The 26,707-nt window shown below is 39.2% G+C and overlaps 1 protein-coding gene across 4 annotated transcripts in view; it reads right to left on the reverse strand.

Annotated features, from left to right (window-relative positions):
• Positions 1–4,009: 4,009 nt before the first annotated feature.
• Positions 4,010–26,707, reverse strand: part of LOC108709352 (clustered mitochondria protein homolog) — a 48,789-nt gene continuing 26,091 nt past the window's right edge. For all 4 annotated transcript variants that reach the window (XM_018249117.2, XM_018249118.2, XM_041583671.1 and 1 more), the window contains exons 10-26: positions 25,846–26,540; positions 20,238–20,461; positions 18,857–18,961; positions 18,140–18,240; positions 17,634–17,786; positions 16,534–16,596; positions 16,013–16,257; positions 15,299–15,383; positions 14,495–14,648; positions 13,783–13,922; positions 13,087–13,167; positions 12,647–12,772; positions 11,458–11,579; positions 11,272–11,365; positions 8,950–9,084; positions 6,323–6,396; positions 4,010–5,232 (exon numbers count right to left, since the gene is read on the reverse strand). In XM_018249117.2, coding sequence (XP_018104606.1) covers positions 5,064–5,232; positions 6,323–6,396; positions 8,950–9,084; positions 11,272–11,365; positions 11,458–11,579; positions 12,647–12,772; positions 13,087–13,167; positions 13,783–13,922; positions 14,495–14,648; positions 15,299–15,383; positions 16,013–16,257; positions 16,534–16,596; positions 17,634–17,786; positions 18,140–18,240; positions 18,857–18,961; positions 20,238–20,461; positions 25,846–26,540 — 2,766 coding nt within the window. In that variant the 3' untranslated portion in view covers positions 4,010–5,063. The remainder of the gene's footprint in view (positions 5,233–6,322; positions 6,397–8,949; positions 9,085–11,271; positions 11,366–11,457; positions 11,580–12,646; positions 12,773–13,086; positions 13,168–13,782; positions 13,923–14,494; positions 14,649–15,298; positions 15,384–16,012; positions 16,258–16,533; positions 16,597–17,633; positions 17,787–18,139; positions 18,241–18,856; positions 18,962–20,237; positions 20,462–25,845; positions 26,541–26,707) is intronic.

Consider the following 26,707-nt stretch of genomic DNA (forward strand, 5'->3'; position numbering starts at 1 on the left):
ACACTTCTTCCTGTTACAGTTAGAGTTGAAGTATTTCTGGTCAGGTGATCTCTGAGGCAGCACAGAGACCATCACAAAATGGTGGCTCAAGGCAAGAGATGTAAAAGTGCAATATTTACTTAAATATATATTCCAGTTTGGTAAGATTCTTTAATATGCCACTTAATATGATATGAACTATCTGTTGCTTAAGTGTTCATTTTGGGGGTATAGTTTTCCTTTAAGCTGACCAACTACGTCAGTCATCCCTGGTATGGCCAGTCCTACACTCAACTTGCATCTGATTCATTAAAGGAGAAGGAAAGGCTTCTTGCACTTGGGGGTGCCAAATGCACCCCAAGTGATTGTATTTACTTACCTGAAACCCCAGGTTGGTGTTCCTATCAGCAGAAAACTGCACCAGCCCCGGGTTATACCAGTGAGCACCACTGAGAGATCCTCTTCCGGCTTCCACTTTCTTCTCGCGGCTGCGCAGTAGAGTGAAAAGCCAAACTTTTTTTTGCTCATGCGTTTGCCCCGGGAAATTTGAAGCAAGAAGAAGCTGGAAGAGGATCACTCCGTGATGGTCACTTGTATAACCCCGGGCCGGTGCAGTTTTGAGCACCGGCAGGGGTTTCAGGTAAGTCAATACTATCACTTGGCTAACATTTGGCAGGAAGACTTTCCTTCTCCTTTAAGAATTCTATTGCATCACTATACATTTTACACAGGGACTAAATTTTACCCGCAACTTACTTGCTGCTTTCAAAGTAAAACTCCCAAACTCCGTTGCCCTTTTATTGGCCACCACTGGGATCACCTATATAGCTGGAAAGGGTGGGAATTTCAACAATAATATTGTTGAAATTAAGATCTATCATAGAGATGTTTGCTTTTAAACAAGTTACCAGTAAATGCTTCCTGCCGATTATATTCTCACCTAAAATAAAGAATAGAATACAGTATGGTGTACTTTTGGTTCCTTTGTTGGAAAGAACAGCCGGACACATTTAGATGCATTGTCTTTAATTTATTAAAGGCTAAAATCTCAAGTTGTTAAAGACACAGTGATTTTAGCTACAATGGCTTGGTAAATTGTTGGGCAAATGCCTTCAAGCGACACTTGCCAAGGAACAGCAGCTTTGTAGCGATCAGAAATAGATGGACAGATAGATTAAGCTGGACGTCTGCTCAGTGTTTGCGCCAGCAACCTATAAAGCACTGCATTGTGGGTACATTTCCATTTCAGCATATCAAGAGGCCTCAGTACACACACTTTAAACATGATTTAGACATTGTGAACACAAACGATACAGGTTTTGTAATGGAACAGTTTGCAGGTAAAAACCTCCATAGCAGATTGGAAGCCACACAAAAAAAAGGAACGTCATCGGAATCCTAGAATTTTAGCACATGATTTCGTTACTAAAAGCCAAGAAAAATGATTCATGTAAATAAAGATCCCCCCGAAGTAACACCAGACGTCCTACTCTGCAAGAAAATGAATCGTGAACTGTCAGTTGAATGTAAAACTGCCATGAGCATAATCAGCAGGGGCATCAGGGTATTAAACACAGGCTCAGGGTCCAATCCAAATACACTTTAGTCTTTGCTGGTAGAGGAAAGACCAAGGAGGCAAAGACTAGAAATTCCAGACTTTGGCTGAAACACTTTTAATAGGATTTGGATTCAGCTCAGTCCTGTGTTTTAATTAAAATCAATTGCTGAGTGCCCCTCTCAGAAACTTTAAGACATGAGCAATTTTTATACAGCCGTCGGCAGAAAACTATGTTAATGAGGAGAGAACGTCTTATGATATCACTCTGTTTAGAAAATAAAGTTATTGAGCAGAGAAGTAACCCGACATTTCTCCGGTTAGTTCTAAGTTATTTTAACATCACAAGTTTAATGGACAGAGCAAGGGGCCTATGACATTCAACTGCAAATAAAAAAATAAAGGTTCTTTGAAAGGACGGCACAGTCAGGATTGCAGGGGATTAGTCTGGGTTTGCTAAAGGCAGTGAATTTCAGTGGTTTTTATGCATCTGAACAACCAGAGATCACCATTTGTACGGATTTCTTGCCAATTGGAAAGAGACCTAGTATCAAAAAGAGCTGATTGGGTTAGAGAGTAGGAAAGTGCCCCCTCTAGAGTCATTTCTGCCATCTCTCTAAGGATCTATAAATGCAGACAGAAAGCATTAATGCAGCTCATATGACATCACTATGACAAAACAACTTCATATTCAAGATATAACAGAGAGCAGGGAATAAGAAATAATATTGTCCTGTACTGTACACTTATTGCCAATGTCTTTTACCTGTAACTATTTATAGAACATCTTCCTGTGGCTATGCACATGGCTACATATCACACATTAAGGAACACTTTCAGTACCATCTTCTACACCAAGCTGAACCCCACACCCAGCAAACCACCCGCTGCTTAGTGTCCCCCAGTTCAGTTAGCTGCTACCATTATAAAGCGACTTTTAGCCAGTACACATGGAATACTGATGGACTCGTACAATGTTTTGTGTACAGACTTAAAAGGGAAACATCACGAAAATGTAATATTAGATTCAGCATACTGAAATGAGAAACTTTCTAAATACAATCAATTCAAAATTATGTACCATTTCTGAAATAATCAAGTTTATCTTCACTATTCCTCTCTCAGCATCTGTTTCTCCTCATTCTGTCTTCATGCAGCAGTTGGGTGTCAGATGAATGACCCAATATATCTTATTTTTTTGCCTAGATTCCCTAGAAGATGTATTAGAGCTCACTATTAAATCATCAGAAATCCTGTCTCTCTACATGCAGAATTTGTGCAAAAGGCAGTTATTTTGTTTGTAGTGGAATCAGTTAGAGCAGGCATGTCCAAAGTCAGGCCCGCGGGCCAATTGCGGCCCATTTTCAAATTTACACCGGGCCTCAGCCTCCATCATGAAATGAATAATAATGTGGCCCCCCAGCTGTAGCAGTAATATTTGGGCACATAACTAGTGAAATGATCGTCTATACTGCTGCGGGTGTGCTGAAGGTGTTAGCAATAGACACTTACTGACACTTAGTGATGCACCACTCTCGCATACGTCTTTAGGGCTGAAGGTGCAATAGAGGTACTGACATACCAGTACAGTAATCTAGAGAAGTATGCGAGAGCGGTGCATCACTATGTGTCAATTACTAACACCTTCAGCACACACGCAGCAGTATAGACCATCATTTCACTAAACATGTGCCCAAATATTTCTGCTACGCGATTCCTTGTCTAAATGAGGTGCGGAGAATAAGTCCAAACAGACTCCACTTCCTAAATGCCGTGTACATGTCCATCTCCAGGAGTGAATGATCCTGATCACAAGCTAGCTACCTCGGAATGGATGTCAGGCTGAATGGTCGGCCCTCACACATTTACACCTCACTAAATCTGGCCCTTTTTGCAAAAACTTTGGACACCCCTGAGTCAGAGTGAGCTCTAATACATCTGCTAGGAAAGGAAGCTTGCCTATAGAATATATTGGATCTAACTGCCAATGAATATCTGACACCCAACTGCTGCATGAAGACAGAATGGAGAGGAATAGTGAAGATAAACTTGATTATTTCAGAAACAGTGCAGAATTTTTAATTGATTGTCTTACTTCAGTATGAGGAAGCTTATATTAAATTTTCATTTTCACGATAGCTCCCCTTTAAGAAGACAAACTAGATGACCCTTTTTAGTAAATCTGGCCAAGAAGGCAACTGCATGGCAAAGAGGAAAGACATGTTCAAGTCAGGGCAGATGATGACAGAACGGTTATCCTTACAGTCCAATACTGCATTAGTGACTAATAAATCAGACAACCCTAGAGGCATAGGGCACAATAACAGAGCCAAGTTCATGGGCATGCTTCTAAAGGAACCCATTAGGCATCATGGCCTGCGGACTTATGTTCTCAACCAGTTTCCAGGTGGTGCTGAAATACAACTCAGCCGCTGGCTCTCATGGAATGCTGGGAGTAGTGATCAGTAACAGTTGGAGAACCACAGGCTGGTCTACAAAATGAAATAACTGTAACTAAGCATCTAAGAATAATTGTTTCTAGGAAAATGAGGCTGATATATCACAATACATCTGTCATGGATGTCTCTTGCCACAGTGCATTGTGGGCCCTTCCAGCATCACAACACAATATAATGCTTTGTGGCCAACGCACAGGACATTCTGATTTCCTAAGGCAAAGTTGAATAGTGTTCGGTACATGTTGAATTGCTTCTGGAAGTCTCTGCCCCATTAAGAAAGTACCACAGACTTGACTACACATATGAGCAAGACCTGCCATTTAGTTGAATGGTGAGAGAGCTCAGAGAGGACAGAAAAGAGACAGCAGAGCTAGAAAAAACCCTTTAAAGAGGAGAAAGAATCCAAACAAACATAGTCACACATTGCTTATACCCATACATAAAAAAGCAGCTATATAAAACCAGTCATTAAAAAAAAAAACCAAAAAGGAAAGAAAATGAAACTGCTCTTTTTAGAAGGTGAATTCCCATGTTTTGTAGCGTGCCAGATCCATGCCTGAATCGATCGTTTACCCTGCAAACATACTGCCTTCATTCACAGTCTCTGTATGGCTTTGAAAAAGTCGGAGCACTGTAACGATTGGCTCAGCAAATGGTGTTGCAGCTTTGAATTGTCAGGGTCAGTTGTCAATCAAAGCTCAGCCGGGGAGGGAGAGAGTTCTACGGGGGTAATGACCTGAGAAATGTTCAGTCAACGCCCAATCGTTCTTTTAAATATACAAATGCATTAATGTCATCTTCCATCACACGCTCGTATACACACGCACACACACAATCCCAGTGTCAGGCTGGGCCATTTGCTTTCTACATGTCGTGCCCTTTTGAGAACAGCGATGTCTCAGCTGAGCAGACACAGGATTAGACACTTTACACTGGTCACTTATTTGCAATGTGTATTATTGATATCGGAACCTGTGCAATTATATTGTCACTCTTTGATAAAAACCCATTGAGGCTGAATGTCTGTGTTTTTTTGTTTAAACAATGGGAATAAAAATGCAGAGAAGGATCTAAGCAGAACTCTCTGGCACCACAGGGGCTGCATTTATATTGGAGTCGGATGTTTCGGACTTCTCGGTTTCTTTAGTCTTTGCCTCATGATTTTCAGCCCCTTTGATTGTTTCTTGAAGCTGCTGGCGGCGTTGAACTTCGGCTTTTAGATGTTCCAGATCTTTTTGGCTACAGAAAAAGACGATCAAGGGCTCATTATGTAAATGTGCACCCAACAGACCACTAACCATCCTTAAAGGAGAACTAAACACTGACAATGAATATGGCTTAAAATGGCACATTGTATATACTAAACTTATTGTACCAGCCTAAAGTTTCAGCTTGTCAATAGCAGCAACGATCCACGACTTCAAACTTGTCACAGGGGGTCACCATCTTGGAAAGTGTCTGACACTCTGTTGAGAAGATAAGCTTAGGGGTTGTTGCAAATTATCCAGCAGAAAATGAGATTGGTTTGCGATATAACTAATAAGTAATTCTAATACAACTGGACTTGCCGAGTAATCATTGAAGACGTTTCACTACTCATCCGAGCAGCTTCTTCAGTTCAACTGACTGGTGTGGAAAGTTCTCGGCATATAAACTCTTCCACTATCACAGTAACTACACAGAATCAACACCTCTGTGAATTTCAGATGTCGCCTCTCTGAAGAGTTACAATGTGCCATTGTGATTGGATTAGTGGAAGAGTTTATATGCCGAGAATTTCCCAGACCAGTCAGTTGAACTGAAGAAGCTGCTCGGATGAGTAGTGAAATGTCTTTAATGATTATTCAGCAAGTCCAGTTGTTTTTAGATTTACTAGATATAACATGACCTGTAAAATCTTCAAAGTCATGTCTGTAATAAAAGCTGATGCTACAGGGTTGATTATTAAATTCTGATGCTAATTGCACTGGTTTCTGTGCTGCCATGTAGTAATTATCTGTATCTGTATTAATTACTAATCAGACTTATATTGTGACATTTATATTCTATATGTACTGTATATTGTGAGTGGGTCCCTAAGCTCAGTAAGTGACAGCAGTACAGAGCATGTGCAGTGAATCAGCAGAAAAGAAGATGGGGAGCTACTGGGGCATCTTTGGAGACACAGATCTTCCCTGCTAAAGGCCTGTGGTTGCCTTGGGCTGGTACAGAAGCTCAAAAGCCAATGTACAACATTTCTACCTACTTCTTAAGTCATGCTTTAGTTCTCCTTTAAAAGAAACTGCTACAAACTGAAATAAGAAAGTATTTGCTGAGAAGCAGTACTCACCTGAGTGGGATAAAAAGAATTCCATTGATAATATTCAGTTGTTCCAGTACACTAGTCATGTTTGGAGCTGTGAACTGAAAATGGAATATTATCATTAGGTATAAACGTTTATAATTTATATTATATGAGGTTTGGATTTAAGTTCAGGACTGTGCTTATTTCTGGTGGATATTGTGCTCACATGTCTTTGCCCCACCTTCTACAGTTGTTTTCAGAATACTAGCAGTCCGACATCACTAACCTGATCAATAAGTGTTTTTGGTAGAAATTATATTTCTACATGGCAAATAATTTACTAGTAGGTGTAGTAGAGTAATAGAAAACCAACAGACCCAACAGTCATAACATACATGCTGCTGATTCTGTATAATTGAGGCTTGTTGAAAATAATAAAAGCTTGTTCCAAATAATAGTGTGGAGTACAATTCGCAAGGTCATTCATTCTGTGAAAAACTGGTGTCAATTACGGCCCTTATTTAAGGAAGGAAGGAAGGCAGCAAATGTTGTGCATGCTGGTTATACTGCATTTCTCTCTGAAAATCTAAGTAAAATGGGTCATTCCAGTCATTGTTTAAAAGAACAGCTTACTTTGCTTAAAAAGTTGATGGGAGAGGGGAAAACATATAAAGCAGTGCAGAAAATGATAGGTTTTTCAGCTAAAATGGTCTTAAAATACATTAAAATGGCAACCAAACCTGAAATACATGGACAAAACTGGAAGTCCCATTGTTGAAAAAAAGACGTGTGCTGAAAAGCTTACAATTTGCCAAAGATCACATTGACTGGCCTAAAGAGAAATGGCGCAACATTTTGTGAACTGATGAAAGCGAGATTGTTCTTTTTGGGTCTAGGGGCCGCAGACAGTTTGTCAGACGACCCCCAAACACTGAATTCAAGTCACAGTACAGTGTGAATCATGGTGACACAAGTATCCTGATATGGGGATGTTTCTCATACTATAGTGTTGGGCCTATTTATCACATACCAGTGATCATGGATCAGTTTCAATTAATCAAAATACTTGAACTCATGTTGCCTTATGCTGAAGAGGAAAACCCTTGAAATGGGCTTCAACAAGACAATGGCCCCAATGTAAACCAGTAAACCAGCAACATCTTGGTTCCAGACCAACAAGATTGACGTTATGGAGTGGTCAGCCCAATCCCAGGATTTTAATCCAATTGAAAACTTGTGGGGTGACATCAAAAATGCTGTTTCTGAGGCAAAACCAAGAAATGCAGAAGAATTGTGGAATATAACAGGTGCCAGAAGTCGGTGGACTCCATACAACACAGATGTGCAGAAGTTCTCAGAAACACTGATTATACAACTAAATATTAGTTCAGTCATTCAAAGGAAAGCAAAATGTAAAGAAGAATGCAGACACTATTTTTTTTGAACAGCCTAATAAAAGGAATAACACAAATTTGATACATTTTCTTCATGTTTTGATTTATAATAGAATGTGCAGTGTTCCCAATGCATTTGCGTGTTTGGAAATAAAAGCTATTGTAAGGATTATGAGCTTTATTCACTTTTTTTTTTTTTAAACACGCTGCTATTATTCTGAACACAACTGTATGTCTCATACAGTGATTTAACTTGTTAATGGCTGCCGGGACCACATCTGAGCCTTGAGGGTATATGCAAGTTTGACAAATGACAAGAAACAATTATAAAATAGTTTTACAGACCCCTACGAAGCATTCTCATGTCTTGGCAATAAACTCAGAAAACTGAAATATCTGCTTTATTACCCACTCTAGTCTGGTGGGAGTGATTTTCAGTGCCTTTTATCTAGTACTGGGCCAGTGTTAAAGCTTTCTCAGTGGATCATTTGCAATAAAGCTTCAGACTGACTGTCCCTTATTAAACTAGCAGCTAAAACAATGGATAGAAGAATGACAAAAATATCCCTGCACCATAAAACAAGAGATCCAGTGCATAAGGCAAAAAAGTGTTCATGTACTAGGCCAGTGATATGTATTAAAGGAAAACTATACCCCCCAAACAATGTAGGTCTCTATTAAAAGATACTGAGTAAAACAGCTCATGTGTAAAACCCTGCTTCATGTAAATGAACCATTATCATAATAATATACTTTTTAGTAGTATGTGCCATTGGGTAATCATAAATAGAAAATTGCCATTTTAAAAAATAAGGGCCGCCCCCTGAGATCGTAAGATTCACTGTGTACACATACAAACCACATGTAAGGTCACATGAGCCAATTAACAGACAGAGTTCTGCCTTTTGCTTCCTCACTTCTTCCTGTAACAGTTAGAGTTGTAGTATTTCTGGTCAGGTGATCTCTGAGGCAGCACAGATAGAGTCACAAAATGGTGGTTCAAGGCAAGAGATGTAAAAGGGCAATATTTATGTAAATATATATTCCAGTTTGGTAAGATTCTTTAATATGTCATTCAATTTGATATAAACTATCTGTTGCTTAAGTATTCATTTTGGGGGTATAGTTTTCCTTTAATATCAGACTGTTCCATCAGGGTATGAAAGTAAATATTAGCAAAAGTTATAAAATGTCCTTTTTATAAATGACCAAAGTTTTGTGCGTAGTCTCCAATAATCAAGACTAAAAGCAGCGCCAATTGAGAAAAGGCTGTGTTACCTTGAGAGGCATAATGTTGGCATTGGATCCATTCTTGTAAATCTCATTCATTGTGCGCTGCAGGGCCACTGCCTGTTGGGTCAAATACTTCAAATACTCTGAGCTTTCTCTGGTCTTTTCATGCTGCTCCCCAAGCTAGAAGGGAATCAACACAGAGGTTACATATGTAATCAGCAATATATTACACTTTCCAAAATATATATATATATATATATATATATAGACACACACACACACACACACACTGTCGGTACAGTGAACGCACTCCTCCCGGATTCAATTTTATCGACGGTGGTGCGTTGGTCAAGGTCTTATGTTATATTCCAGTAAATGGACCCGCCCGCACTCATTCATTCTGGTGAAATAAATGTGCTTTATTCACAAGTTCATCTCCAACGTTTCGGTCCTCTTTGGGTCCTTTTTTTTGGGGGGGGGGGCATAATGAAAGAAAATATAATTCTAAGTAACTTTCCAATATACCTTAAATACACATTTCCGGTGGTTTTAAAGATATTTATTTTTGAAAGCAGCATTTGATTATCCCCTTACACTCTAGGTTTGACTGTAAAACAAAGGAAATGAAATCATCTTTATTCCGCTGGCCTGGAATAGCACCCATTTGCCCCCCTGCTTGCGTCCTCCCTGCATAGTCCACTATTAATAAACGTTTCGCAGAATGTCGCACAGACCCCTCCATGCAGAGTAGTGCAGCGGAGCTCACGGGCGCCATCTTTGTAAACACTTCTTTTTATAAACTTTCTATTTATGGAGTGTTCTGGCGCATGCGCAATAGTTGCATATTACAAACAGCTCCAACTGTGCATGTGCGAAAATAACTTAGTTTCGACTGACGTTTAGTGAACGTTTCTGAAGGTCTGTGCAAATTTCTGCAATGCTTTCCTAAATAGTGGACTATGCAGGGAGGAAGGCGAATGGGGTTATTAGATGGGGACTCTCTTTAGGAGGGGGATTTAGTTCTCCTTTAAGCCCAGCAGTGTACGAAGCTACACATACATTGTGATGCTCAGCCAATACCCAGGATGGCAAGTTTCAGTTTTACTGTTAAAGTTCAATTTTGAACACAAATGACAGTGGTTAGAAACTGGACATTATCATCCCATACAAACGCAGCCACTGTTTTGGAAGTATTGGGGTCATTTGAAGAGCTTAAGAACTTACCATACAGAGGCACCACATACACTACAAAGGCCTCCCCTCTGATGAAAGCAAGTCAAGTCCTGGCAAATCACAGGAAAGCTCCTACCAAAATCACAACAACGCTGCTCAATGTTTACCCCACTATGGGGCAATCCAAACCTAAAACACCTGACAGGTATCCCCGGACCCACACATTTGGGCAAGGCATAATATAAAATATGTTGCAAATGTTAAGCTGTTGGGGTTTCAAGAACTGAAGCAAACATTTTCACTCCCTAATGCCATGTTCTTTAGGTACCTGCAACTAAGGCATGCAATGGAAGCTTAATTCAAACTGGGTATTATAGACAACTCCAAATAGCCTGGAAGCTGGGACGCACAAAGCGGAATTAATTAATCCCCTCTCACATTTCTATGCGCAATTGACCAACACAGGGTGCACTAAACTGAAAGCTACATGGCATTCTGGAGATCACAACTGAGACCTGGGAGAATATTTTAGACAATGTTTTTGAAGGGGTAATTACTGTAGTAGCAAAGATAAAATGGCACAACTAAATTATCTTCACCGAACTTACCCCACAACGGTTAAACAAAATGAATCCACTGCTATGTCAAGAATGTCCCAGGTGTCAGCACTCCCCAGCTGAATTCTTTCACATGACTTGGGAATGCCCATTAATTCAAATATTTTGGAAAGAGGTAATACAATTAATAAGGGGAAAAGCAGATATATCTCTGCCAATGGAACCCAGTGTACTGCTACTCAATCAGGTGGAAGACATATCCCCAAGTCATGCTCAATGTACATTGGTATCTATACTCTGTATGTATGCAAAGCAAGTAATTGCCATACATTATATCCAATGCTTTGTCAATAGTACAAGAGGTATACAGAGATTTACTTATTTTTATTTTTTTTTGCTTGTATTTCCTTTATGTTTTCATTCAACATTGCCTTCTAGGAACAATGGTTATTAGTAAGATACCAATTTGTTTTGGTTATTATGAAAAGTTTAATGAAAATGTAGTAATCTCGCAAACAAGAACATTTCTTATTACCTGTATGTAATGCAATTTGAATAACGAGATGCTAAATAAAAAGAATTGTTAAAAAAAAAAATAAAGTTCTTGCTAATAAAACAGCCATGCACAGGAGCTGACCTGATTTTTGTATATCGTGTATCCATCTTTCTCATGCTGTAAGGCAGAGCGGAATTCTCCCTTGGTTTCATACACTCGAGCAACAAGATGGTGACTAAAAGACAATTATGATTTAGTAAAGTCTGTTATATACTTTATACATAATGTAAATACAGAGGCAGGCAGAATGCTCAGGAAAGAACTCACCTGAGTGCCACCTTTAATGACTTGACTCCGTGGTACTTTGAATTGATAGCAAGAGCATTCTCAAGGAACCGGAGCGAGAGGTCATATTCCATGACTCCGTGAAGCACCAAACCAATGTTGCTCTAGGAAAAGTTCAAACATAGTTATAAGGAATCAGTGGGTCATAACGAAGCAAAGCACTGGCAGTAGATGAGGCACTGTATGACAATATAAAGGGTGGTTCTCAAGCACTTCGGCTCTTGCTAATATGCATTATGCTTTAATGTATAGGAATGTTAGGTCTGATCAAAGTAAACCCAATATTCATTCCCAACATGAATGTGTTGAAATTAGACAACCTGCTGTCCTGTAACACCATGCGTTTAATATAGATCAAAACATGCAAGTGAAACCCATAAGAGTCTTTTAAAGGAGAAGGAAAGCTACGGAGGCATTTTATTGCCAATAGATTAGCTGCAATAGTGCAAGCTAGAATGCTATATTTATTCTGTAGAATGTTTTACCATACCTGAGTAAAAAGCTCTAGAAACTCTGTTTGTTTAGGATAGGAGCTGCAGTATTAACATGGTGTGACATCACTTCCTGCCTGAGTCTCTCCCTGCTCTGGGCTCAGATTACAGTAGAGAAGGGAGGGGGTGGGGAAGAGGAGCAAACTGAGCATGCTCTTGCCCAGGGCAATGAGGTTTAAGCTGAAGGCAGGAAGTCTGATACAGAAGCCCATGTGTACACAATAGAAGGAAAGAAATGCTGTGTTTCTTTTGACAGAGGACTCAGAGCAGCATTACTTTGGGGGTTTACTGGTATATTTAGATGGACCTTTCTGATAAGGCTTACTTAGTTTTAACCTTTCCTTCTCCTTTAATAACTAAGTTTTTGGACTCTAGACACATTTTTTCTATACTTTATGAGCCTAAATTGTAACAGTTTAATTTTATCTTTAATATATTACAGGTACTACTATGTGAGTACAGCCCAGAGCAAACTTCAACACAGATTGACCGCAATATTGTGTAAAAGAGGTCATGGCTGAATCATCCTTGTTTATTCTTAATCTACTGCACTGAAAAATATGTTTCTGAAGTTTTATCACCACCTTTATTCTCCACTCAGCATTCTGGAAACTTCAACCACTTCCAGCCACAGAAAGATACAGTTAGGATGTTCTTAGCAGTTGCAATGCTGTACTTACATCTAGCAGTGCCATCTCTGGATGACCCTCGCCATACACTAAAAGCATGAGATAACGTGACCGGTACAGCAAGTTTAAGGATGTAGAGACCTGACTGTTTGCAAAGCAGTACAGGGCTAAATGCATCTGAAAGAAATTAAACATACATAGGCAAATTAACAGAGAAATGTAAACGGACCAAGAAAAAAATAAATAGAACTCAAGGAGAACATCCTATAATATTTATTATATTTTTTAGTCATTTATAAAAACAAGGAGACAAAAGGAGAAAAGGATGAGCAAATAGGTGTTAGTTTAGCAAATAGAACCTACTCAAGGAGAACATCCTATAATATTTATTATATTTTTTAGTCATTTATAAAAACAAGGAGACAAAAGGAGAAAAGGATGAGCAAATAGTTGTTAGTTTAGCAACTTGAACCAACTCATAATGAACTTACATATTCCTGGATGGTACTGGGATGCTCAATACCCTGAATCCTCTCACTCATTAATACTGCTTTCTGCTGGTTGCTCAAGGCCTTATAAGAAAACATAATCATTAGACATTAACAAAAAGTTAACTTTAAAATATTTAAAGGTAAACAAGCAAATAGAAAATCAGGCAGAATATTTGTATGCCCTGTTTTACTGAGAAGTCCGAAAAACACATTTAAAATAAATCCAAGCCCAAAACCCCTCAATGTCTATTTAAAAGCAACAAGACTGGGAGTCCCCAGCAGAACTGAAACATCATCATGTTGACTATAGTGCTTGAGCTCCCAACTACCTCCATGAAGTGTTCCATTGTCAGATACCTGTACATTTGTGGGGTATGTCTGAGTGTGAATATCATTGCTATCCTTATCCATCTTGTCTGCTTAATATTAAATAAGACTTTTACATGATCGAATGTCTTCAATAGTCTCACAGGAGCTTAGATCCCAGAAGCCAGGTCACTAACTAGAGTTTATTACCTCTAAAATTCAGGAATGCCCATGTAGCCCCCCAGCTAACTCTCCAGATCCCTAAACAATCAATGGGTACTCAAAAAAAAGCTATATCTTAACTGCTAAAAATCTACAGATGGAACAACCAGAGATATGCATGGTTAGCAGAAAAGGGGTGCCATGACTCACAGCTGATTGTCTGCTTACCTCAGAATAATCACCCATGATGTAGTTGAGTCTGGCAAGCAGGCGTAGACAAGCACAAATTTCCACGTGCATAGCACCATATACATTGTTAAACAGGTTTAAGGCTTCATTGATTAATTCACATCCTTCTTTTAGGTAACCTGTTAGATAGTTGGAAAAAAACCAGGTTGACAAAGCAGGCTATTGCTGGGCCACCAATATTATAGACATTAGTTAACGGAGTGGTGCAGCAAAATCAGTGTTCAATTTGGAGAAATATTATATAGGGCAACAGGGCACAGTATCCAAAAAGCAGTGGTTCCAGTAAACCAAGGAACTAATCAGTAAATTTCCTTGTTCAGAAAAAAGCAATAAATAGTAAAAAAAAATCTACTTGCTCTAGATTAGCATAAATGTTTCCTCTATGTAATGACCCTGAAAAAATGGGCTGTACTGGCTCCTACTGATTAGTAGCTAAACACATTTATTCACATTTATTCTCATCTAATATATACAGGCTACTAGCTGCTCAGTTTTCCTATACACCTAATCTGACAGTAAGCCATTTTGGTTATGGATCTCATATTTTTATGCTGAAAACCTGTCTTTATTATCAATGAATACATGAAAACAATGAAATGATGCCTCCATTCATTTAAGGGTTGCTAACTATAATGTTTTTAAGTGCACGCAGGACAGTGGAATCACACAAAAGAAGCCTGAAGTTACACACCCTGTTGTACTTTTGCTTGGCCGCTTTGGAAGAAATGGAAAGCGTCGGTTGCTTTAGGGTTGACATGTTTCACCACAGGGAAAATATTCAGTATATCTTCTTCAGTGAAGGTAGGCTTGTGTTTACTATCAAAATTGTATTCTTTCAAAAGAATCTAAGAGGGAAACAAAGAAAAATGGTATAATAAAAAAGTGAGTGGCTAAGAGAATAAAAGCAACACTATAGCAAACCAAAGGGAAACAATAGCATAGAAAAGACTGAACGGTTCATGAAAGGTTGGGAATTTAGCAGCCCCAACAAGCCCTCAGCAGGTCTGGTTGCTGCTTATGGGATCAGACACCGTCATACGGTAGAGATTTATGGCACAAAGGGAACATATGCATTTGAGATATCAACTGATGTAATTAGAGAACCAGAAATTACTTAAACTGAATATGGGATATTTTCCTGGTCTGACCAGGGATGTAAGACTGGTACAATCTGCATTATTTCCTAGAATGCTCACAGCAAAGCCTGCTGGCAAATTCATGTTGGTGCATTTGTGGCAGCTAGCACAGTTACATGCACTTTCCCTTTGTCTCGGGGCAATGAATTGATTCTTATGCACAGTAGGCAAAATGGTAAATAGCAGACCCCTAACAACCCTTGCTCAGAAAGGCAGACTCATTGCACCAATTAGCACTGAAACTACTGATACCACAAGCTGCCTCAATTTCCTTGTCATTGTAAGGCTCAATTAATGTGTCTTGATATGAATGGGGATATAGAAGTCTAATTCAGTCCTACTCCACAGTGTTTCTTTACCTGAATTCCAACTTTGAGACATATTTCTCTCAGTAGGCTGATTTTTTGCAGGTTGTACACCTCCACTGCCTGGTCCACATTGTCACTAGAGAAGTGAAGAAAAGCAAATGAATTACATGTACAAACTTTATGTAACACTGGCTACCACCAATCAACATTCATTCTACACTCATGTCTCTTACAACAAACCTTTAGATGCAGAATTTGGCTTCATTCTTTTATGTCTGCCCTAAGCCCTACTGATATATCAGCTTGTTCCTTACATACCCCTACATGTTGGTCTTTGTGCTATTTGATGTTTGTACTACTCTACCCTTGTATCCAGGCCTTCTTCTGGTCCCTCTGCCCAGTCCAAATGGTCTTTTTAGTGTTTCTCACTGACACTGTGCTGAATGGAGGACATTTGATTTGTGAGTTCATGAGGGATGCAGCTGTAGGTAACTTGGATTAGCATTTCCCCACATTTAGTTTACTAGTAGTTGCACTGTATACCCATGTACTATGAAAACCTTCAGTCTTCAGATGGTAGTAAGTTATTAAAATTAGCCCTCCCTGAAGAGGAGTTCTAATAAATATAATGATGCAATTTAAGCTTCACCTAGAAAGTCCCTATAGCCTAGTGAGTTCAGCTCATGATAAACACCGTCATTTTTCATGCCCTATTTGAAGTCCACAGTTGCTTCCACTTACGTTGACACCCTATCTCAAACTCACCATTCCAAAGTAAAATCAAAGTAGCTTTTGGCTTCTGAACCGATGTTCTTCCAAAGTTCCTGGGGGGTGGTGTTGGCCCAAGCTGTGTTGTCAGCATTGCCCAGGTTTCTGTTTTTGCGCTTCTTGTTCTTCTTCTTGGAGACCAGCTCATCAGACTGGAGATGAGCTACAGAGGTAGGGAAAGGGCTAAGGAAGCAGTTCAGGAAGTGGCTGATGGCTGCAGATAAGGCAGAAAGTTCCACACCCTAAGAGAAGGAAATCAGTTAGATAAAGCAGAGCTGGATCTATGAAGACAAGGTTTAAAATATATTAACCGTTGTACAACCCCTCTTTGTACTTCAACTTTTTCACTAATTTATAAAACATAATTTAAACCAAACGACATTAATCAAGAAAGCTTTAGAAACTGTTATACCGTTTCCCATAGTATCTTGGTTTAAAAATGTTTCATTTTTGCTCCAATGCATTTGCTCTATCATAAGACAGTACCATGTATTTGATGGAACAAGTGGCAATTTTACCTGTAGGTATGTTTTGAAGATGTGCTTTGCAGCTCTTGTAATCACTTCACTGATTAAAATTTTCTGATGAAAGAAGAAGAAACAAAGTAAAAAAACACTGAAAGATACTCATATTAGCATTAACAGTAGATTTTTACTGCCACTTGTGTAGAGAACTGGCTGGTGTTTTGGATCATTTGACCATATGGCTAAAGAGACACATCTGCCAAAGAAATTGCTCAGTCAGGTTTGATGATGAAAAGCAATTCTTCAAGTCTTGCTACAGATTCTCACATTGAGGTCTGAGCTTCGATTGGATCACTCTTAGAGAGGCACTCAGGGTTGTTTTAAGCCACTCCAACAATTCCCAAAAAGATACCAGACTAAAAATCCTTTTATCTCCATACACCTTAAACATTATGTTCCTTAATTAAGTCAAATCCCTACCACATCTATTCAGCCTTTTCCTTGTTCTCGATCACTCCGATCTTGGTAACCTCCATCTAATTCCCCTTATCTTCAACCAACTCATGCACTCAGTATACAACTAAATGATCTGCTTGCTCAATGTTCAATCTGTTTTTAAACCAAAACATTCTACAGACACTGCTCTAATTAAAGAACCTTTTCCCACTTTTTTGCATTTTCCTTATGCCTTTTGGCAGATTCATAATCTACTTTTTTGAGCAATAGTTCCTTGTTTTTTTTTTTTTTTTTACAACCCAGTCAAAATTGACGTTCCTCCTGAATTTTATTGCAGACTTGATTTCCTAGCTTCTTGGTCTTCATGATGCTGTTTACGATATGTCTTCTTGCAAACCATGGAGCATTAACAGACATAGGTGTAGTATTTTGAAATAATGTGACAATGAAACTACATACAGGTTAACCCACTTAAACGGTTTATGTGACATCTGAAGGCAATGTGCAGCAGAGTTTATTTAGGGTTTCGCAGTAAGAGTGTTGAATACTTATGAAACAAAATTGCATAAACCATTTCCCTTACACAGTTGTAAATATTTTCATCCTACAAAAAACACGCTGATAAAAACACCAGGGTGTAGGAGCCAATTGTTTCCCTGTATATCCCACTATAGTGAAGGAATATCAGGCCTACTTACATGGATATGATCCAGCTGTGATGGAACAGGGAATTTCTTGACAACATCAATAACCTTCCCCAAGTAGCGCATATTTATTCCTCTTTGGTGCATCGCTTCAGCCAGGGTGGATCCATCCATTGGCACAATACTGTGGTCAAGGCAGTCTTTGATCTGTAGAAAGGTATTTAGGTTTATTGACAAAGAAATAACAACCCATACACAGCCAATTAAGAATAAGAGGAAAATATTGATCTGTGGATGTAAGAATCAACCATTATGTTTTAATACAGACTACTAAAGCTTATGCTTTTAACGACCCGTAAAGAGATCTTCTAGTTCAAATGTCTTCACCCTGAGAATCTGCAGATGCTGGTTAACTACAGCAAACAAACACTATACAGCTAAAGCCATTATTACATAAAGCAATATATCACATCTTCAGAGCTGCCACATGTTACTGGCAAGTGATAGTCACACTTGCAATGCACAAGTGTATTTATTCTTTCACATAATGCATTTCTTACCAAACATGGAATCTGGCATGTTAAGACAAAGGCTGCTGCATCCTTCAACAGCTGCTTCTGATTCTGCACTATTTCCAGGCACTCATTCGGGAAACGAACACCTACACAAAGGCAGAATGGAGATATATATATATATATACACACACACAGAAGTAACCACTGCATAGTTGAGAGTGCTACTGCCCTTATCAACCACTCCTGTAACAAAAACGTTTCTAGTCAAGCCCTGTCGTTGTATGACATTCTGTGGCTTCACAAACAAATAGGCAGGGAAGGAATCTTCTGTACCCAAAATAAATTGAGAATGAATCCTACTTCCTTCTTTTCATATTTCCCAAAACCATTTGCTGATAAGTGCAATTTGTAATCTTTGTTATGTCCAATGAAGTAGAGAGGTTGTGATCTCTGAACAGCCTGCGAAATATTGGCTTTCATATACTGAATTAAATATGGGTGTTAAACACAATAGAACAATAAACCAAGTACTATGAGCAACTCCGTGTAAATAATATTGCATGAGGTGGGTTACAGTCTAATTTACTGAATCACATGTGGGACTACACCAGCCACTGCATTTATCTTGTTATTTGCAGGTCTTTCTGCCTTTGAATTTCCCTACTTATTGTGGCAGCTTGGCATCTGTATGTGGAATTTACTACCAGCAAAGATGGAAAGCCAATATGTAACCAGTTTTACAGTAATGAATCTTTTTTGTACCTGGGGAAAAGATGTCTGGGTTGAATCGTATGTCGAAAGATGTATTGCTGATGGAGCCAACTTCCTGGCAAGCCTGCAGAATCACCTCTTTGCTTTTGGCATCCACTGTTTGGAAAATTGATGACATGTTAACATTCCAAATATGTAATCCTTCTTACAAAAGACAATCAAGGCCTAGAGTACATATTGCAGAAAACCACATTCTTCATTAAAGGTGCAACTGCCAATAGGATTGCGCTATGGACTTTTATAGCAATGGCACTACTGGTGAAGCCAACATTTCTGTATCAGGGGAACTGACACACAACTTCTACAAAAAAATATGTTAGCTTCTTCACAAAGGTAGAATATGGAAGTGCACAAATATAAAATGAATATATATTACTTATATCAAATATTTATAAGTAAATAAGGGGCAGCCAACAGCTTTAAACTCAAAGTATTACAGGTATGGGATCCAGAAAGCTGCGAATTAAGGAAAGGCGGTCTCCACTGACTTCATTATAATCAAATAATTTTTTTAAAAATCATTTCCCTTTTCTCCGTAATATTACAACAGTACATTGTACTTGACCCAAACTAAGATATAATGAATCCTTATTGGAAGCAAAACCAGCTTATTTGGGTTTTTTATGGTTTACATAATTTTCTAGTAGACCTAAGGTATGAAGATCCAGATTATTGAAAGATCCATTATCCGTAAATCCCCAGGCTTTCTGGATAACAGGTCCCATACCTGTATTTGCAAAATAAGACCATCTTGAGAACTACATGATCCAAAAATAAGTTAAAAATTATCCCCTGGATACACACTTCTACAGAGATGTACCTATCTGTGACAAAATAGGTATCTTGGAACTTTATGTCCACCTATAGCTTGTTTTATTTGGGCAAGATTTGTCCATGTATAGTAGACGCTAAGTGACAAGTTTGGCTGTCGATATTAAGAGAAGCGATCAGAGCACCGGAATTGGTTAACTACATTAACTTGTGCGCAATAAAAACTAATGTAAATCAGAATTTGTTCTTTCAAACATCCTTAGACACAAAAACAGGTAAAGGATCTATTTTTTGCAATTCTTGAGGACATGGAGTTTTCCAGATAAGGGCTATAATGGAATTCTGAACTCAAGTCTGCTAAAAAAAATAATTTAAACATTAAAGAAACCCAATAGGATTTTTTGCCACAAATATGGGTTTATGCCGCAAAATGGACATTTTTAAATGTTTGCCTAAAAAGCTGTAATATTTGCTTAAAATCCTTTTCTAGCAAATGTCCTTCACTTCACTTAAGTTAGAACTGGATAGCGGGTTTCCAGATAAGGGATCCCATAGATGTACTATTAGAAATATCCACTGTTAAGATAGGAGTATAAAATACCTGTTTCTTTATGGGCTGCCATGGTCTCTTCCAGCACCTTCAGCTGAGCCTCTCCATCCTCATCCTCATCTTCCTTTTCTTCAGACTGACCGTTTCCTTCCGGCTGCTCAGTCTTCTCTGTGGAATCAGATGAAGCAGTTGGAGCATCAGCTCCCAGTGTGTCCTTAATTGATGCTTTTTGCTGCATTAGATGCAAGGCAGCCAACTTCATGAACATGAGATATCTGAGGAACAGACAAGCAGAGGGCATGAAGAGCATTTAATCGTTTCTAGTGTTTCGGTTTTGAAGTGGAGTTTCTGTTAACTTTGATTCGGTTTTAGAATTATTTTTTTTACATAAAACCAACATATTTGCAGCACTTTACAGGCAGTATTCATCAGTGGAGCTAATATTCTAAGGATCTGTACACATTCACACAAGGTTTTTGGAGTTTGGGAGGAAGCAGAATACTGTTGGGCAGATCCTGGTTGTCCTGCGCTGGTCCATTTTTTGGAACCCGTACCTGCAACCTCAGATCCGCAACCCGCATTCTTACCCGCTGAACCCGCTACCCAACCTGCAAATACCTTATCCGCAACCCGGACCCGCTGACCATCAAGAATCAGGAAGTGCTGTCATTTTAAACCGGAAGTGACATCAAAAGTAGACGTTGTGATAAAAAAGGAGAGAAAATCTCTATTGAGAAGACCCACGTCTATACCTGCACCCGGAACTTCTACCTGCAACCCACAGGGTACCACAGGTTTTTGCGGGTACCCGACCCGCTGCAGGACTCTACCTGGTGGCAGAGCTGTTGGCATTGCACATATGCAGCACTGGAGGTCTAGAGAATAAGACACTGGGGCTCATTTATAAACCCTGGGCAAATGTTCTCCTGGGCAGTAACCCATAGCAACCAATCAGATGATTGCTTTCAGTGGTCACCCTGCAGCTGACTGAAAAAAGCTAATCACTGATTGGTTGCTATGGTGCAAATTTGCCCAGGGTTTATAAATGAGCCCCACTGTCTCCAAAGAGTGTATATGTTCTTCCCATGCTTTGGCGGGTTCAATGTTTATAGAACCCAAAGTGGATTTAAAGCCTATTATAAAAAAAGATTTGCCAACTCCTGGCAGCTGTGCATCATTCAGTAAGAAATTAAATCCCTGGCTCTAACTTGTAAGACTATTAAAAGCTTAGTTACATCCACATTTAAATTCCAGCCTTGGCTGTAGCGCAGCATTCCCAAAATAAAGGTAATCTACTGACAAAACCCATAATGGCAACAGTATATTCCAATATCAGTTTAAAGGAGACATATAGGATAGATGAAAACTCGCTAATATTGTAGGCAATTATGAATACTAGATGGTGCTGGTTATACTTTGGGCTGTAAATTAATATTGTCTTCAGAAATGGCCCCTTTATTGGAGCTCCCCCTAAATGTTATTTGGTCCTTGCCCATCTATCAAATGAGGGGTGGGCATGTCCAGTCCCCGCCAATAACAACCCTGCAGTCACACAAGTAAAGATAGGCTTCAGTTCCCTATCAGGTCAGCCTAGCTGCTGATTGGTTCCTATCCTACAGTGCATTATGCCGAGTGCTGCTGGGTCCCCTGCACAGCCAGATAATTCATTGACCAGAAAGTGGAACAGAAGGGAGGTTTTTGCAGAAATATTCAATAAATCAGCCTGAAACACTACTTTTTAAAGCACAATTCTTCTATATTTAAAAGAGTATAATATACTTGTACAGTGTTGTTTTTCAGTATGGAAAAGTCCTGCTGTGCCTATTTATAAGACTTTACAGCAGAATTCTCAAAGCTATTATACGCCACCGTAGATGTTAAAATAAACAGGAACAAAAAGCCAAGAGTGGGAATAAACAAAACCAGAAACAAGCCTGGTTAATAAAACTGAAGAAAAGAACCCTGCTTGGGCTATTTTTAAAACTACTACTAGTTTTTCAACATACATATCTTTTATCCCCTTAACTTTTGCTTGAGGCTGTTGCATTCTCATGGTACAGGTATGGGAAACTTTATCCAGAAAGCTCTGAATTATGGAATAGCTGTCTCCCATAGACTCCATTACAATTAAATAATCCAAATCTTTAAGTTTTTTTCTCTGTAATACTAAAACAGTACCTTGTACTTGGTCTCAACTATGATATCATTAATCCTTATTGGTAGCCTATTTGGTTTCTTTAATGTTTACATAATTTTCTAGTAGACACTTATGAAGTTCCAAATTATGGAAAGATCCATTATCCGGAAAACCCCAGGTCCTCAGCATTCTGGATAATGTATCCTATACCTGTACTTTTATTTTTTTAATCTACTAAACGTCTAGGTCCGTGTATATATTTCTATTAAAGTAATTAGATTCCCCTCCTTAAGGGCAGACACACGTGGCGATTCAGGGAGATTAGACGACCAATGACAAATCACCTCTTCTTCGGGCGACTAATCTCCTCCCTGCAATGGCTTCCCGCCGGCTAGAATTTAAATCGAAACACTTTGTTTTCTGAAGTTTCCTCGTGAGGCAACTTTGGAAAACGAAGCGCTCCGAGTGCCATCCTGCCGGCGATTTAGATTCTAGTCGGCGCAAAGGCACTTCGGGGAGATTAGTCGCCCGTAGAAGAGGCGATTTGCAAATCGATTTGTAAATCACCCCGAATCTCCACGTGTGTCTCTGCCCTAAGGCCCTACTCTCCATGCCAGGTTTTCTAACTGAACTACTCCAGTCTTTCACATAGTCCCCATAATAAACATCATGACTTGCTATGTGCATAGAGATTGTGTTTGCCACACACTTGTGTTTATGCAAAGCTATCAAAGCGTCCATACTGTATAGGGATACACGAAATCCAGGATTCGGGTCGGGATTCAGCCCTTTTCATCAGGATTCCGATTTGGCCCTATCCTTCTGCCCAGCCGAACCCTTATGCCGGGCCGAACTGAATCCGAATCCTAATTTGCATGTATGTATGTAAATTAGGGACGGGGAAAAATAGCGGATTTGGTGCATCTCTAATACTGTCCAAAAGAAGTATGTATCTGAGCAACGAAAGTAGAAGCCCAGGAAATGGTGCACATGCCAAAACTTTCAGGTTCTAGTTTTTTTTTTGGCCTGCGCTCCAGCATCTAGTTATACACCAGCAGTTTCTTGGGGGAAATTTTAATCTCATTGAACTAGAATGTGGTAACTTAACGAACAAAGAAGAGGTGAGGTCTGCAAGGCCTGAGGTACTTAGATGATTATTTCCTTATGTAAAAACCTTCTCCATAAACTTGAAAAGAAGCATTTATGGCCATAAAGGATGCAGGTTTGCCTTATCATGGCAAGCAATAAGGCAGGAATGCTCAATGCAGTACAAATAATAATGGAAGATATATAATGTGCTCACAAGTAGCTATGGGTTGTGCATTCCAGAGGGCACCTCTATAGTATCTAAGCTCACAGAACCAGCTATGGGAATGTTCATAAATTGCCAAAAAGATATTAAAGGGTTTGTTCACCTTCCAAACGCTTTTTTTTGCAGTTCATATGCATTTAGATTGGTCAAGAGAAATAACTTTTTAAATTTGCTTTTTTGTTTTTCAAGTTTAGAATTCAGTCTGGCAGCTCAGTAATCCAGGTTCAGACTATGAACTGTTACAATTTTCTACATTAGTAGATACATTTCTTAGCAATGAAACTCAGGGATTCTGCTCAGCAGGGCCAATGATAATAAATGTATCAAAGTTACAGTCAGTGACCCCCCCTTCTCCAGAGCGGCTTAAGGGCTAGTCCACACGAGGAGATTCGGGGGAGATTTTGTCGCCTGGCAACTAATCGCCTCGTCTTTTGAGCGACTATCTCCCCGAACTGCCTCAGCTCAGCGTTTTTCCCCATAGGCTACAATGAAAAGTCGTCTGTGCTAATGCACATAAGGCAATGTGTTTTCAATAGTTGCCCAAAGTTGCCTCACTGAGGCAACTTCAGGCCACTATAGAAAGCGCCATCGCCTATGGGGAAAAACGCTGAGGCAGTTTGGGGAGATAGTTGCTCCAAAGACGAGGCGATTAGTCGCCAGCAACAAAATCTCCCCGAATCTCCTCGTGTGGTCTTACCATTAGAAAGACATAAGAAGGTGAAAATTAAACTTTAAAAATGTTATTAGAAAAATGGTCACAAATAGATAATATAAAGTAATTGCAAAAAAGTCTATATTTCTGGTGAATAATCTGAAACCAACAAAAAAAGTACTGGAAGGTGAACAACCCATTTAACTACCTACCATCTCTAGTGCAGAAATTTAGGGCAAAGCGAAAGCTGGCCATGGATGCAAAGATCCGATCGTTCAAATTGTCGAACGATCAGACTTCCCCATCTCACTAACCATTCAGATCAAATAAAGTAGTAAAAGAACAGATCAGCCGATGTTCTGCCCCTGACAGCAATCGTACGAAAGTTATGTCTGACAAAAGCTAGTGACAGTCTCCCACTGAAAATCGTACGATCGGCAATATATGCAGAGATATTATCGGCAGCCGACAGAAATCTTTTAACCTTTAAAATGTCGGGACTCTCCACACACGGTTCGAAAACCGTACGAATCCTCGATTCGTACAATCGGATCTTTGTGTCTATGGCCAGCTCAAGCTTAGTTAGTTTTATGCTATACAGTACCATTAAAAATGAAAACTATAGAACATTTGTTGAAAAGTGTCTATATACAGCCATACATTAAGGAATCTGCATTATTTTGCTGTGTAATGGATAGCTTGCCCTTTGCTAAAAGCAATTTTAACTGAGAGACAAAGAATGCAGGCATGAAAAGCACATTACAGAAATGTACACGTGTAAATCCCTAGTGTATTTACATACTAAGGCTCAATTAACCACTTTTACAAAAAAATGAATGAAAAAATACTAAGAAATTACCAAACTGAGAAAATGCAGAGATCCGTTTAGAAAAGCAAGCTGATTTGTTAACATACAGGCAGGTTTGGCTTACTTCATTGGTATTTTTGCTGTAGGTTGTAAGTATCCCAACCCTACTCGACTACAAGTGGGTTCTATTCAAGTTCACTGTAAAAGGTATTACTCAAAAGCCAAAACAATAATGTAATAAAAATGTAGGGAAGTGATTAACTCAGTTATCAATTTTCACTGCATGTTGGAATTATTGTATAGTGTTCTACTTTATACTGTGGCTTTTGGTCTCCTTCAGTAAAGAGTTCTTGTTCTCTGGTGGCTGTAAATGCTTTTCATATGTCCTATGCTGCAGTCATTTGCAATTTACCAATGTTATTTTACACGTCATTTATAATGTTAGCTCATGTGCTTACATTCACAGCTCTTTCATGACACAGAATAGAGCGATCACAAGCACACATCCTAGTATAGGAGGGCCTATGCATTTCATCTCAAGATGGACTGTCTTTTTATTCCGTTCTCCATTAAGCCAAGGGAGAGAAGGAATTCTGTTTTTACATAAAGAAATTTCAATCCTTCAATAAACATTATTAAACCTCATTGGAATGCTCAGATGATACAGCTTACAACGTACTCCACACAAATATTCATCATTGAGAATATCACTTCAACGCAGAAGTGTTGATATTTGATCAACAACTATACCTGTGCTCCACAAAAGCGTCCACCAGCTCCTGACGTAGACAACACAGTTTGTGTCTGTGCTCTTTAGGAAATCCATTCTTGGTACATTCCTCTGGCATAGTCTCACCTTCAATTGGTAGGAAATTGAGGTCAGGTGGGAAGGTGCGTAGTAGATCCAAAATGTAATGACGCCCATCATTTCCAATGATACCCTTACATTCCACAGAGGAACAAAGCTCCACTTCATCATCTTTTTCATTTAGTACTTTGTGTTTTATTATCTTCAGGGAACGGCTTGTCTTCTCAAGCAGTTCCAAGTACTTTGGATGGGACACAACTGTCTTACCAAAGTCTATGGACCCATAAATGACACTTTGCTCTTGCTCTCGCTCTAATATTCCAGGAATGATGGACTGAGCAGTGACCCTGTAACCTCGGTAGTCCACCACCACTGTCCCCAAAGTGTACAGTCCTTCCACATCCACTGCATTATATGCTCTTACCCCATTTAGATCATTTGTGGGTGATACATATGCAGCACTGTCCCCACCAAAATCCTTGTAGTGATCTCGGACATCAAACCCCAAGCTAAAGAAGATATTGTTCCATATAAACATTTGCATCTTTGTCTCTTCACTGGGGTTGATTGCCATGACATTTCCATCAATAACTGCCATGGCGCCTCTTGTAGCAGCTGCTGTAAAGTCACTGTGGACCTACAAGCAAAAAATGTTGAGCAGTGATGAGCAATTCTTCTAAATCTACAAATAAAAACCTTGTTTTAAGAATGGGGTCCTTTTGACATTAAAGGAACAGTAACACCAAAAAAATTATACTGTTTTAAAGTAAGTACAATACAATGTAATGTTGCTCTGTGCCGGTA

This window comes from Xenopus laevis, chromosome 2S, assembly GCF_017654675.1.
Source record: "Xenopus laevis strain J_2021 chromosome 2S, Xenopus_laevis_v10.1, whole genome shotgun sequence".
Lineage (NCBI taxonomy): Eukaryota > Metazoa > Chordata > Amphibia > Anura > Pipidae > Xenopus > Xenopus laevis.